General features: G+C 28.3%; 1 protein-coding gene and 1 long non-coding RNA gene across 11 annotated transcripts in view; both read right to left on the reverse strand.

The window, feature by feature from the left end:
• LOC107441724 (bromodomain-containing protein 2) overlaps positions 1 to 6,479 on the reverse strand; it is a 61,990-nt gene extending 55,511 nt beyond the window's left edge. For 2 of the 10 annotated variants that reach the window (XM_071181493.2, XM_016055080.4), the window contains exons 1-2: positions 5,891 to 6,452; positions 109 to 227 (exon numbers count right to left, since the gene is read on the reverse strand). In XM_071181493.2, the coding sequence (XP_071037594.1) occupies positions 109 to 113 (5 nt within the window). In that variant the 5' untranslated portion in view covers positions 114 to 227; positions 5,891 to 6,452. Of the gene's footprint in view, positions 1 to 108; positions 228 to 5,545 lie in introns of all 10 variants that reach the window. The other 8 variants (XM_016055083.4, XM_043044009.3, XM_071181494.2 and 5 more) reach the window with 8 other exon arrangements.
• Positions 6,480 to 8,270: 1,791 nt separating this feature from the next.
• Positions 8,271 to 13,812, reverse strand: LOC139426344 (uncharacterized). The gene is made up of 3 exons (XR_015428549.1): positions 13,563 to 13,812; positions 9,497 to 9,612; positions 8,271 to 8,629 (listed from the first exon to the last, which is right to left on the reverse strand). It is a non-coding gene; the product is annotated as an uncharacterized LOC139426344 (long non-coding RNA).
• Between the last annotated feature and the right edge of the window lie 2,045 nt (positions 13,813 to 15,857).

Raw genomic sequence — 15,857 nt, forward strand, 5'->3', positions numbered from 1 at the left:
TTCCTCAGAAATTAAATCACAAGCAAAAATAAATAAGTAAATAATAAAAATATATAATATTTTGTTTTTAGGTTTAGAATTTAGTATTCCTGCACGCAATTAACTTACCTCATTATATGTAAAATTCAATTAAATCTTAGTAACAAAAAGTCACTTTAAACTTTTTTTAACTCTAAGTTATGAGTGACTTATAACTTCATAAGGCATAATCATCAACCTAAAAATTCCTGAAAAAAGAATTACACTTGTAAAGTTTGAAAGCTCTAAAGAACAATTTTAAAATAAATAAAGAGTGATGAAAGTGAATTGCGAAAAGAAAAAATATTATTTAATTAAAATATAAACATTACAAAAATAATAAAATTTTTAAAAAATCATAAAATCAATAAAATGAAATTTTAAAAAAATTAAAACAAGATATGAAAAAATACAAACTAAAAAGCTTTGTTAAAAATTCTTAATTCTAATTAATTTCTTAACGCTTTATTTTGATTTAAAAAAACTATGATTTGATTACTATTGAAAACTATTCTCATAAAATTAATTAACAAAAACATAAGCATGGATAAAACATTCAAAAATAAATGTTGACAGTTTAAAAAATATAAATAGAAACATTTAAGAAAAATTAAATAAAATATATATGCAGGGCACGAAATTAATGATGTTCTGTATTCCAGGACCACTAAAAATTAGACTCAGACTACCATAAAAAATTTACCAGTGAGATCTATGATCAAAAATTGATATAAAGGGATGGCATGCTGTTTTGTTTTGAGTTTTCAGCTTTGTTTCGGTGTGGGTATTAAGACACAAAATAGCACATTTTATCATAATTGTGGACGCCACAAAATCTCCGTAATTTTCTTCCCTCAAATTCACTTCATAACCTTTAAAAAAAATAATAATTTGAGAAGAAAACAGGCCTGTTTTGTTTTACTTATTAGTCCTCCAAATCATTGATCATGTTTCCTTAATTTCTACCCTTGTATATTATGGAAAAATTTCAGATTAAAAAAAAATAAGCCTTTGTCAATAACATTCATACTACAGTACAGAACCGGTTATCCGGAATCCGGAAATTTGATAAATTTTCCCACCATTTTTTTAAAAAAATGTTTTATTCCTCATAAGATTTTAGGATTTTTCTTTCTTTTTTGAAAGATGTTTACCTTACCATCATTTTGGAAATAATCATTAGTGTATTACTTCGTCGTTTCTTCTTCTTTTTTATATTATTTCCAAATGCTTTTTTTTAATTGAGTTTAACAATAAAAAACGGCTTTTTGTAGCGATTCAGAAAACCGGAAAAATCAGTTATCCGGAATAACAATGGTCCCGATCGTTCCGAATAATCGGTTCCCTACTGTACTAATCAAAACTATTAGCGAAACATTTATAAAAAAAATTTAAAACTTAAGAACCTGGGTTTGTTGATTTAAATCAACTGATTTTTTATATATATATTGATTTAAAAAGTTAAAAAACAGTGTTTTAAATTATTGATACTTTTATTACTTTCGTTTCTTAGTTTTAAAATTTATTTTAAACAAATTGCTGCACTTATTAATTTTAGTTAACAAAATTACTTTCTTACTTGGTGTGTGTTAAATTCCAACACATTTGAAATTACAATTTTAAAACTCTTTTGATTCTTGAGATTGAAAGCACAGATTAAAGTAAACATTTAATGCTGTCTTAATATAGACTTGCATAGCTGTAGAAAGTAATAATAAACAATTTTTTTCACAAAAAAATAATGTTAATTAAAATTCTATCTTTTGATTGAAAAAGCATGGAATTAAAATCTACATTATATTTTTATTGGTGCAAAATGTATATTTTTAAAGCTTGAGATTATCTGAAAAAAAAATTACCCTAATATGCCGAAAATATGGTTTAAATTCTCTATTTCATCTAGTCTTTAAATTTCAATCATGCATTTGTTTCAAATTGGCTGCTATGTATCATAATGAAAAATTGTTTTAGATAGAGCTTCTAAAATATTGTTATAATATAGCTTTAATATTAATTTAATTTTGATTAAACATTTATAAAGTTTTTTTTAATCAAAAATCAAAGTTCTTACAGTGTATTTGAATAAAATTTTTTAAAAAATCCGATTTAAATCAAAAAAATCACGAACCCTGTTAAGAACTATCTTTAAAGATAATATAAAATTGTGTTTGATTAAACAAAAATAATTAATAACTCAACACTAAATCAAAAAACAAACAAAATAAACAATAAAAACAATATTTTTTTAACAAAAATAATTATTTATTACAGGTTATAGCATGATTAAAACAAAAAAGTTATAAAATAAACTAACTATTATAGCTTCAAAGCAAAAGATTGAAATTATAAAATTTCATATTTTCATTTAATTAATGAGAGTTAATTTAAGAGAAAACAAATCAGCATTAATTTATTTTTTAGAATCAATCTAAATTTTTTAAAAATATCACTAAATAAGAATAAATTGAAATTAACTCAAAACAAACTGTTTGTTAGGTATTTAAAAAAATGTCTCTAAAACTACATTCTTTTTGAAACTTATGATAATTGGGAGAAAATCTTAATAATATAAATCTTAAATCTTAATTATGCGAAAGTATACATATTAATTATAAATTATCTTTTGAGGTTTCAAAAATTTTAAAGACAATAAAAACATGGTCAAAAAGTTTTGCAAATGGATAATTACTTATATATATAATAGATAGATAAGATTACCAGATAAAAACAGCTTTTTCTGTATCATTCAATAAGAAATTAAAATTCATGCAAAGCAAAGGAAAGGAAACATTTTTTTTTTTTTTTAAAGTAATGCTCATCATTACTAATTCTATTCAAATCTGTGTTTATTAATTTTACAACAATAATTTGTAAATTAGATAATCAATAAATTAGAATGATTTTAAAATATACAGTTAATAAATATTTGATCAACATTAACTTTTATTATACCTTTCGGCTAAATTTTGTAAATACAACAGCATTGACAATATTTTTTTTTATTTCCTAATGAAACTGAAATGCATTATATGTTATAAAACAAAAAGTCAATTTAAGTTTTAATTCAACAAAAGTTTTTATAATAAAAATATAAAATTACAGATCTTTCCTATTTAATGATGTAATTTATTAATATTCATAACTTTATTATTAGTCTATCATTATTTATCAATATAACAATAGACTAATATTGCATGTGAGTTAATTCAAGAATGAAATAGAAACTTTACTGAGGAGTGAAAAAAGGAATAAAATTCATTGTCACCTTTAGATAAGGCATTATAATAAATAAAAAAACTGCATCTAGAAAGAAAATAATAATTTTTTTAAATGCTATACCATTATTTTGTGCACACAAATTTATGTATGTTGCTTCAAAACAAAGGTTTGAGATCATTTGACATTCCTATTACACCATACAATATGTCTAAGTTATTGCAATGGTCATTATTTGTGTATTTCTTGGTGGTATGAAAGAATGACTCCTTTTATCCAAATGATGCCAAGATATAATCCATATATATATATACATGACATAAATGTATGGTAGTACTTGCTAATGAAGGATATTCAATGCATGTTAATGCTTAAAAATTAGGAAATCATCAATCGTCAGTCATAAATGAAACAATACCTAAATGAACAAGTACCTAAATGAAACAATAAATAAAAATATATACGAATATTGTAATTAGTACATTTTAATATTCTAAGTTTAGATATTAAATATGGTGAATTTTGACAATGAAATTCTTATATTAATTCATTAAAATGAACTTTATAATTTCATCTAAATCGATAGTTTTATAAGCCAAAACTCAATTTAGCCAAAAATTTCTAAAAGTCCCAAGAAAATATTTTTAGCAATTGTACAGAAATTTTTTCTTTAGGATTGGGAGATATTTTTGTATTGGTACCTACAATAAAATTGGTGATCATGGGATACTTCCATATCACGATCTGCCATGCAAACTACTCACCAGGGGAGGGGGGAGATTTTCCTATTGTGATCTATCATGGCAGCTACAATTACAAAGGTGCCAAATAGATCCTAAATTTGCATTTTTTTTTTTTTAAAAATCATGTAGATGTTTGCCCAAGGGTGGCTACGAGTTATACCTGCCAAGTCAGTCTCTTTCTGTGTTGATTTTTTTTATTTTTTCTCACAGGCTGCTCCCCAGAAGTTTGCCAAGACTTAGCGATTATTATGCCAGAGACCACGAAACAGAAATCTCCCCTCCAAAATAATCAATAAATATTGATGTTGTCCATGCTGTGGCCCATGAGAAACTAAAAAGAAAACCTCATATAAGGGGACTAACTAGGGGAGATTACCCTATCGTCACCTGTAAAATCTTCGCGATTGCAGTTGGCGCAACAGATCACGATACAGAAATATCTCCACTAATTTAAACGGCATAACTAGTAGCCACCCCGTCTTCATATCTGGTTATGATTTTTTACAATTTTAAAATATTAGGCCATGGTATATGGTACAAACGGATTATTACAAAATTACAAGAAAAAAGAACATAAGCATCATATTAGCAAGTGAACATATTCAAAATTTTAATCGATATTCTTTATATGATATGAAGTAAGATCACAATTAATGCCTCCCTGTGTAAGATCACAATTAATAACAAAATTTATTGAGCAAAAAGAGCAACACCATCTAATAAATTAAAACCATAAACCATATAATATTTTCTTTCAAAGCTTTAAAGAACTAAGACTAAAAATACCACAGTGATATGACAACAAGTTAAAAACTTTACTTGAAATATGGCATGTAATGTTTAAAAAATTGATCTAATGTTTGTAAAAACAACTTCTTAGCTGAATCTTTAACACTATTTATAATTGAAATGAGAAAGGGAACAGAAATTTGTAATAAAGATGGTTGAAAATAAAGAAAAACATAAATTAAAAAAACATTTTGAAGATTTTATTAATCCTATCAAAGCAGTAAAAACAATCATAAGTAATCAATAGAAAATTAAAGAAAGACACACATACATTATACAAATAATAATGTGCAAACCATAAAGCCTATAAGTAATAAATATATTAACCGAGTTTGTTTTTATGTAATATATAATCTATTTCAAATAAATATTTTCCTTAATATATCAACAATCATTAAATACTTGAATAGTATTTAATAATATTCATATTAAGACTACAAATTCATTAAAGTTGCATTAATAGAATCAGATTCAATGAAGATGATTACATTACGTACTCTACTCTGTTAATCAAAAACACAATCCATAAGCAATACAAAGAACTAAATTTCGCTGAGCAAATTGTCGCTTGAAATAGTAATTTGTCAAAATTTATCGCAACAGAAAACACAATTTAAAACAAAACATCAATATTCAAGCTTTAACATTGAAGTACACTACTTGTATAACAAATACTGTTTGTTTACAATAATTTTAACACATCTAAATACTTCCTTTAATGCATATGGAATTAGTATTTTCGAAAAGCAGGAAGATTAAACAATGCACCAGGAACTTACCTATCAATTAGCAACACCATCTCACAGCATTTCATAACCTAATGCAACTTACTAAGTAATAATTTGTATTGGCATTTATTATTCAGAAAAAATGCAAATGGTAAATGTAAAAGAAGAATTTTAAAAACTGTAACGCATTTTAAAAAGCATAAACCGTTAACAAACTTGATAGTAGTCTAGCTATCTGACTCATAAACCGATAAAAATACGTGAAAATGGCGGTTTTTAAATGTATTTTAACGGGAGAAAGAAATTAAGCCTAATTCCGCAATAAACATTTTTAATAATTATATTACCAATATATATGAAAAAATATGTGTAAGGAATGTAATATAAAAGTAGTACCTTAATATCTGCAACAATTCGAAAAAATTTATGCACCATCAAATTTTTCCACTGTTGTTAGCATATAGCTGCCCTTGAAAGTGTGCACAGCCATTGCATAACGAGTCCAAACGTATTTATAATGTAAACATGCCAAAAAAATAATGATACAGTACCAATCTACAGATATTGTTATTTACTGTTTATTATAGTGAACAAAATTATATCATACGACTGCTATAATTAAATTGGATTGTTTTTAATTCAAAATCGATTGGGGCAACAATGGATCCCCATTACTAGAGTACATTCCAACCGCGGCCGACAGAATACTGAAATCTGATTGGTCGAGAACAATCACATGACCAGAAAAATATATTTGTATTATATTTTAACCTTATTTTGTAATATTTTTCAGCTAAATTGGTGTAGATTCTTAATATTGCTTTATTTTAAATGCGTCTCTTTGTTGTACGAAGATCTATTCATGTTTATATTTCAAGATCAACGTGTGTCCCGTAACCAACATTCCCAACCCTAAATACATACATCCTTCTTCGACAACGTCCAAATAACCAACTGAATGTGTGATTGTTTATTCGCCATTCTTATCACGTGACGTCAAAATAAAAGTAATAAACAAAACAAAACGACCGCAATTTAAAATATACCATTTGATTTATTTTGTACATACTCATAAAGTAATTTAATAATTTAAGTGAAAGCTTGTTTCTTTTGTAAACATTTAATTTTGTTGGACTTTTATTGGTGAAGTTTGTCTGCGCTTTCCAGACCAATTAAATACAGTTTGTGTGTTACACGCTATGAGAAGCTTCTTTAGGTCATTCCATAAAAATACGAAACGAAATGAACATGCATGAACAACTTTTGCATGAATATCCGATGCAAATGCCTTCACACATGCGAGATTGGTCCGAAAAAATTCAGATACAGTGTAATTGGAGGACTGTTTACACTGCATCAATATTCGTATACCATCTAGAGAAGAAGAGAACCTGATTGGTGACGTTTTGATGGATTGTTTTTTTCAGGTTCGTTTTCGCTTTTTCACCATGGGTGTTCAAAATGCGTGAATTACATATTGTCAGAATGACCCTCTGGTTATTAATGGCACTTCAATGGATTGGATGCGATTTTTTTTAATAAAAAAAGATAGCATGCGAGCGGAAATCTGATTGACGAACATTTCGGTGTGAAATATTTTCAACTTTTGGCGATCGAAATATGCTGCAGATGGCGTAGAACAGAACTCTCTACCTATGGCAGCACTCTACATGCTTTCCCCATTAGCATGTGGAGAGTCATAGAGAAAGGAAGTACGTTAGTTTCTCTCTTAATTTTCATATAGATTAAAATCTTTTAAGTTGGGAAACTATATGGAACTGAAAACTACACTAAACATGGATGTAAAAGAAAACGTCGTGGAAATTTTAAAAAATATTTTTGACAAGTAAATACAAAAATTATTAAGAAAAAGGAAAATATCGCAGTCCCAGATAGCAATATAAGGTTTTTTTCACCCAACAAAAACCTTTTCATGTAAACCTAAAAAGGGTTTTTACACGGTTTACATGTAAACCTTCTAACCTTAAAACGAGGTCTGCGACAATCTGCTCTATTCTACGCACATTACCCTAATCCAAAACCTTGGAAAACAACCTTCTACCTAACAACCTTAAAACGAGGTTGTCTTAGGGTTTTCAAGTGAAAATAAAAACCTTGAATAACGCTAGTTCTAAGAAGAAAATCATCCTAAATCTACATAATTATAAGGTTTCCGTTTGCAGCGTTTCGTATGCTCAGCTAAAATCTACCTTGTCATGAGATTTTCATTGACAATGCAATTTAATACTATTGCTAGTGTACGTCAGCTAAAACGTCATTCCGAACGTGATGTCATCTCTCCCACGATTGTGTGACGGCGTGTTTCATTATTCGTTATATTTTTTACTTCTTATAGCTTCTCAATCCGAGAAAAATTCTCCTTTCCATCTATTTTGCTTGATTATTTTGGGGAAAACAGTCATTTTTTATCAGTCCGACTTACTTTGCTGTAAGAACTTAGAGATTTACAAGTTAAAATATCGTTTAATATGAAATTTTTTTTATTTGACGATTTGATTAATGAAAACACAAAATAAATAGAACATATGTAATACTTAGAGAGGGTCTGTATATTTTCGTCTTTCTTATTCGGAAATTTATGCGGTGTGAGAAGTTTTAATGAGTGCAAAAATGTTCAGTTCTTTGTATATCAAAGAAAATTAACATGAAATATCTTCTTTTGTCAAAATAAATAAATTCAACTGATTATTTATCTCTTACTTAATATGTATGATATGATAAATGTAGGAAACTTAATGATAACAAAATATTTTTTTAAAAGAAATCGTTTAATGAATGTAGAAGCTCCAAACATATTTTTTTTAACACACAACAACAAATAAATATTATGATTATCATAACAATTAGTATATGACAAGTGCATTAGTACATATCAGACATGCCATAATTATATTAGGTATTATGTTATATAAAAATATTATCTGTATAATAACCATTAGTGAATAATACAAAACAGATACACCATAATTAAATCAACTATTTCGTCAATACATAAACAAATGATATTATAGGTATAATAACCACCAGTGAATATACAACATATTTAGCATGAAGGAATTAGAGAAACAATCCTCATTAAAATAAATTACTTCCTCGTCAGATATTCTCCTTTCTCTGAAAAATAAGAGGAAATTTTTGTGAGCATACTTGCGTATATTGAATGAAATTTTATGCATATACACATGAATTGTATGTACGTACATAGACACAAACGTATATTGTACCTACAGGAATGCATGCATACATTATTTGTATACAGGTGCATATACACGTATAAATAAAAATGTATGCATACACACGTATAAGTAAAAATACATGCATACACACGCAGTATATAATTATATTTATGTGGTCACTTTAAATATCGTTTTATGAATAACATTGTTATTAGACACTACATGCATATAGTACATGCACACGTGAGTACATTGTATGTCATATGAACGTGGAATGAATAAATTATTTGTTGAAAACAAAAAGCAGACCACTCTGAAAATTTTTTGATCTAATGATCGGTTGTTTTTGTTGGTCTATGTAGCACTAACGATGAACAATGGGCTATTGGTGTAGAGTTGGGAAACATTCCTGAGGATGGTATGAAGACATGTCAACACAATTTTGATCCTCTGCAGAGGGGATGGATCTCCTGCTTGACGACATGCGAGTGAAATCGAGATCCTAATGGTTGAAAAGTTTAATTAGGATAGATACCGCACACCTTTGGTTCCTTTGTAGGTTGATCAAAGTGATCACCCATCCATACACTGACCGTAGCCAGTGATCCTTGACTTCGGTGATCTACTGGGAACCGTGTCTTAAAGTTCACTCTACTGCGAGATGATCCAATGATCGGATATTTACGTTCTTGAACTCAATCTTAAGGGTTCAAAGGATCTCAAGTATGTTAATTAATTAATGCAAACCATATTTTATGTTATTAAATTGGACAAAAATAAAACGTACCTTCTCTGAAAAGCATACCTTTTCTCGACGGATGCACATTTCTGTCCCACAAAATATAGGGCGTAGCCGCACTCTGGGAAATATGGTCCTAATAATAGGTTGGTCAAAAGAGCCGTCCAACGGGTATTCGCAATCTGAAATAAATCGTCCCAATAGTGAGGTCTGAGTCCAAAGCTTAGACTCTTTAATGTTAATATGACTTTTTGAGTATTTCACCATGTCTTGAGAACTTTTAAAACGAATTAAAATAATTTTGCATACAAACATAAATTTTGTTTATCCAAAGATAATTCTTTGCAAAATATAACTTTTAGTAAATATTTACTTTTTTTAAATTTTATTTTATAATAGCCAAAAAATTTTGAATTATTAAAGTATAGAATTTTTTATGACATTTTAAAGAAGGAAATTTTAAATCGCAAAATACAACATTTGAGTAGAATGGATCGAAGAGTTCCTGAAAAATTGAATTTTGAAAAAGTCACATTTTCAAGAGCTATTCGATTGATTTCGTTCAAATGTTGCGCTTTGCCATTTATAATTGTTTAACCTAAATTCAAAATTTTTTAGACTATCATTGAATAAAATAATAAAAAAATATTATTTTGACTAAAATTTATATTTTGCATGGAATTAGCTTTGGACAAACGAATTTTTTAATTGAGTGCAAACAAATTTTCAATTCATTTAAGATGCTCTCAAGATGTGGTCTCATACGTAAAAAATATTAACATTAAGGGGTACAAACTTTGAACCGCTCTTCTGACTATAACTATTGAGACTATTTTTTTCCAGATTACGGTCACCCCTATAATTTGAGAGTCAAAAACCCAAGAAACACCATAAAAAAGGCATGTTTGTTCAGAGAAAGTATGTTTTCGTGTCTGATTTCGTAACTTAAAATATCGTGGGCACTAAGTAATTAGCATATATGTCATCCTCTCGAACCTTTAAGATTGAGTCCTTGAATGTGAAGATACGATCATTAGATGAAAACTTATTTAGAATGGTCCATTTATTTTTTGTGTATCGTGCATACGTATATATACTTTAAGTAGTACATATAAGTATGCATAATCTTATGTACGTTAATTCACATATATGTAGATACACACATACTTTATATGAATATATAATGTATATACGTATCTATGTAAATGTGGGTATACCCCGTACGCCCGTACGTTTGTACGTATATACACAATTTATATATGTTCAATATATGTACGCATATATTCATGCGCTATGTAATAACGATGTATGCACTTATGTATAAACAGGGCACAAAAAAGGGAAAATCCTGAAAATATTTTATCTATTGATCGGATTTTAATGTACATACTACTAATCGATCTTATTGGTTTGAATGTCTAACTTTATGAGGGATTCAGTTCCTAGACCCTAGAACAGGAGAAGCACCTGCCATCTGCAAAATATGGTATCAACAGTTTATGAAGGAGAGCGGTGGAAAGTTTAAATCACTTAATGTTAAAATTCCTTTTTGCAAATTTCGTATTGTATAACTTTTAAAGCAAATCAAAAATTTAAAATTTGAATGAAATCAATTGAAATCGATTTCTGAAGAATTCTTCAGAAATCGAATTTTCTATAAATAGCTTTTTTTTAGAATTTGATTATGGAAAAAAATTTCTATATTTTGCACTGCAAAGTGTTTTCGACAATTAGTAAATAAAATAAAAAATAATATTTATTTAAAGTTATTTTTTGCATAGAATTATCTTTGGATAAACGAATATTATAATAGTGTGCAAAAACTTCATGATTCGCTTAAAAAAGCCTCTTCAAATGTAGCGAAATACTCAAAAAGCTTTGTTAACATTAAGAGATCCAAACATTCAATCGCTCTCCTGCCTAAACAACTTTGGCAATATTTTCAGGCTGGAAAACTTTTAAAATATTGACTACCTTCCATATTTTTAGGATCAAAAATTCAAATCCATCGGATAAAAAAATCGTTTTTTTTTCACCTGGTTTTGTAACTTAAAATATCGTTTGTATAAATTAATTAGCATGTACAAGATTATGTCCTCGAACAAAAAAAAAAATTGAGACTCAAGACGTAAACCATTTACGTATTAGATTGAATGTTATTTAAGACGAGTTATTTTGTTTCGCACCATACATAAATATGAAGTCGAATCAATAGATAAACTACATTCAAGTTCCGAAAATTTTGTGGTAGAAGCAATCCATCAATTAGCACAATCGATCACGTTATCTTCCATGCTGAACCCGAACTATCGCCTAATACAAACTGAACCAGGGTGTCCTAGTACCGGTCACAAAAATTTTAATGGCTATTATTCGAAACTTGACAGCATTCGACGATTTTTGATCAATTATAGAGATCAAATTTCTCAAATGAATTCCAATTTCAAAATGAATCACAATTATTCCTATAAGCAATCAATTTTACTTATGGTGATTAGAAAACGAATAAAACATATACAGTGAATTCGCGATAACTCGAATCTGATAGGACTGACGGAAAACTTCGACATATCGGAAGTTCGACTTACCGTTAGTTTAGGTTTTGGACTTTCAAAATATTGTCGGATTATTTAATTAATGCTTATTAATTACAAATCTTCTAAATGCTTACAATATTTAAGATCATTTTTCTGACAAGCCATTTACGATAGGACTGTTAGAAGCACTTTATGATACCCTGGTCCATCGGCTGCAACTTTGCTGTTGTGTTTGGCCGGAGAAACTGCAAGTTTATTGCTTTCAAATTAGGTAGATCGCTATGCGCTGTGCATTTATCCATAAAGAGTATCACTTTTCTTTTTTTAGCGAAGAATTTCCGATCCAATTTTCTTACATAGTCTTCAAATAAAACTGATGTCATCCAAAACTTTTTGTTAGACTTGTAATCCAAAGGATACGTTTTTACATTCTTGAAACATCGGGGATTTCGGTATTTTCCGATAACAAGTAAGGGCAATTTCTCGGTCCCAGACGCATTTCCTTCAACTAGGACAATCAAACGTTTCTTGCTCATTTTACCCCCTGAGCAGTTTTCATCCTTAAACATCATAGTCTTATTTAAAAGACATTTAAAAAATAAACCCATTTCACCAATATTGAAAACATCATTTTAACTGTATGCTTGAAGTAAATTTGGTAACGTTTCATTTAACCTCTGTTCAGATACTTCAAGAGAGACAGCTTTAGCTTCTCCATGAAGAGTGCAAAAGACATTGTGTGTGTGTTGCAAAGGAAGGGGCAAGATATCAGCTCTTAGGTTTTTTTTTCTTGCTTTAAAAGATCAAAAAAAAAATCGAGTTAAAGGGAGTAAAATTCGAGTAATCGAGAATAATTAACATGAAATTGAAGATAAAAGGGTCGGGACCTCATAAAAAAATCGAGTTATAGTAATATTCGAGTTATCGTACTTCGAGTTATAGCGAATTGACTGTATTATCCTGTCTTGAAATTAAAAGTGCTTAAGCTAATCGGAAAGTTACCGAAATTACAAATACAATCTTCTAGCCATGGATACACTCGAAAGTGGGTTAAGAAAATATTATAAATGCTACGTTTGGAAAAAATCAGATTCAAATTATAGTAATACACAGTTTCTATTTTAAAATCCTGATAAGTAGTCTGGAGCCTCATAAAACTTTTTAATGTGGATAAATCTTCAATTTCTGAAATATTATTTTTATTTGTTGGGCTATATTTTGGTATTAATGTAAATCTAACTAACGTTAGTGCTAATTTCCCTTTTTTATAATAACGATAAATGTATTGTCATACATCAAAAAATACATCGTACATCAAAAAAAAAAAAATTAAGGTAAAATAGTAATAACAGTAATAAATGAAAGTATTGATAATTAAATTTAAATTATAGTTTCAGTGCTTACTTGAAACTTACTGAATTTAAGAAGGAAGCATAATAACCATTTAATATCCTTTGGGTAAGGCCGCTCCAAGCATAAATTTAAGTTTTAAATTCTTAAGTTAATATTAATTGATAATCTTAAAAAAACAAATAACAATGCGTAAATTAAATACTTAATAAGACAAATGAAATGCAATTAAACAGTGTACCTACTTCTTATATCAACTAAAGGGAAACATCTTAAACTTGGATCTTGGTAGAATAAAGCAGAATATCATTAAGAAACTTCAATTTTAAACTTAAATCAAGCAAGTTAAACTCCAAGATTGTAAATGATCAGTAGCCGTAATATTAGTGCAAATTTGCGCATGACGTAAGCAGCAGATTTTAAGACAACATTTTGAGAGTGAGAAGAATCAGGGGTTTACAATATTTTTCAAAAGTTAAATTTAAAGACATTATTTTTTTTTCATTTTCTTTTATTTTTATTACTATTTTTAATTGAATAAGAATATCGAAGTTTGAACATTAAGCATTGCCTCAAAGTTTCGGTACAATAAGGCTAATAGAAGTTTTTCTAGTTTTTAAAAGAACTTCGTTTAAAATTTTATTTATTGCTTTTCCATTTTAATTTTATGTATTCTAGACGTATATTTGTTTGATAATTCAAATAAGACGTTAAGAGAAAGAGAACAGATTTAAAATACTATCTTCCGATTTTTTGAACGACTTAATTAAAATTTAATTAAACAGACTTTTAGCCTCCCCCCCCTTTAGAAAGACTTATTTTTCTTTATATTAGTTCTTTTTACATTTTTTTTTATTTTCAACAGTGTTTTGCCGATAATGTAACGAAAAAATTCTTGACACGCAAAAACTGCTGCAAAATTTCAGGAATGGTTGAACATTTACATACCTGCTAACTTATAAACTTTTTTGAGAAAATCTTTTACAGCAGTGACAAAATTTAAATTAGGAGGTATAAAAGTTTTACATCCTTTTAAAATATGTAATTTCACCTGAAAATGTGCAAAATTTGAGCATAGTCGGTTGAACAGTTTCTGAGAAATCGAATTTTAAATATATACAGGAACAATTCGATAGATTTAGCTCGATTTTGCATTTTGCCATGTAAAATTGCAAACATAAAAATTGAATAAAAAGTTGTATGCCTTATAATTCAAAAATTTCCAGCAATTATTTAATAACGTAATAGTAATAAATATCTACTAAAGTTTATATTCTGCTTGTAATTATCTTTGGATAAACGAATTTTAAAATTACGTTCAAATTTTTTTTAACTCGCTTAAAAAGGTCTCTATATATGGCGAAATATGCAAAATATAAAATTAAGATAGAGGCATCCAAACTTTGGATCGCCCTCATGATCAAACTATAGGGACAATATTTCCCAGATTGTGGCTACCCGCTATATTTTGGGGGTTCAAAATCTGAATCCGTCGGAAAAAAGGTATGTTTATTCCGAGAAAACACATTTTTGTGTTTAATTTCGTAACTTAAATAATCGCCTGCACTAATTATTGAGATTATCCCTTCGAAAAATTAAGATTGAGTTATAAAACGTGAAAATTCAATCATTAGATCAAAATCTATTCAGGGTGATCTGTCTCATATTTTGCACACTATACATCGAGTTCTGTGAACAAAATGTTCCTAAATTCACTCCAAAGATATGATGAAAAAAACTGCGAGTCTAGGTTTTGAATCCTCCCAGCTTTAGAGCGAGTACCAGCCTGTCTAGGAAATAAAGGCGGTTGGTGCACAATGCTGATTTTATTTTCACCATCACTCCTCGTTAGTCATAAATCGTGGAGTCTTAATATCGATGACCCTCTAGCTCACAAGAGACAGTTGGGCGAATTTTTTCTGTATATAAATATTTTAAATAAAATTTATCTTCGCGGATATTTTATTGCTATACCATAACTAGGTTTGCAATAAGGTAAAATGAACGAGAGAAGGCCAGACATTTTAAAGGAGCCGCAACGCATAGGACCCCTAAAGCCAAATTGGAGAAAAAAGTAAAATTTGTAAAAAAATATTGAAGAGTCAATTTTAAACTCCAGATAAAAAAAATTTTAAATTTTATTTATTTTTTAATGAGATTGTTTGAATGAAAAGTTTCTAAAAAAGAACTATTACTTATACTTGTGTCGAGAAACCTTTAAAAGAAAGTTTTCGTATTGTACTTTCGCAGACCCTAAAAAACAATCCAAAAACATGGTCTTATGTTCGTTTATTTGCTTTCCCTTAAATGAGGTCCTTTGCAAAATATTTTCGTATTATTTATTAATATTTTCGCAGAAAAGGTTAATATTTGCTTTATTTCGTTTCCTTTGAAAAAGGTTTTCGCTTAATATTTCTGCTGATCTAATCATGACAGCAAACAAAAATGCAAAAAATAAGGTTTACAATTTGCTTGTTTTTTAACCTAAATAACAATATTTTTTAGAAAAGATTTAAAAATCATTTACTTTTCCTTAAAGG

The sequence above is a fragment of the Parasteatoda tepidariorum genome, chromosome 8 (genome assembly GCF_982258835.1).
Source record: "Parasteatoda tepidariorum strain Cologne lab strain chromosome 8, Ptep-v5.0, whole genome shotgun sequence".
In the NCBI taxonomy this organism is placed as follows: Eukaryota; Metazoa; Arthropoda; class Arachnida; order Araneae; family Theridiidae; genus Parasteatoda; species Parasteatoda tepidariorum.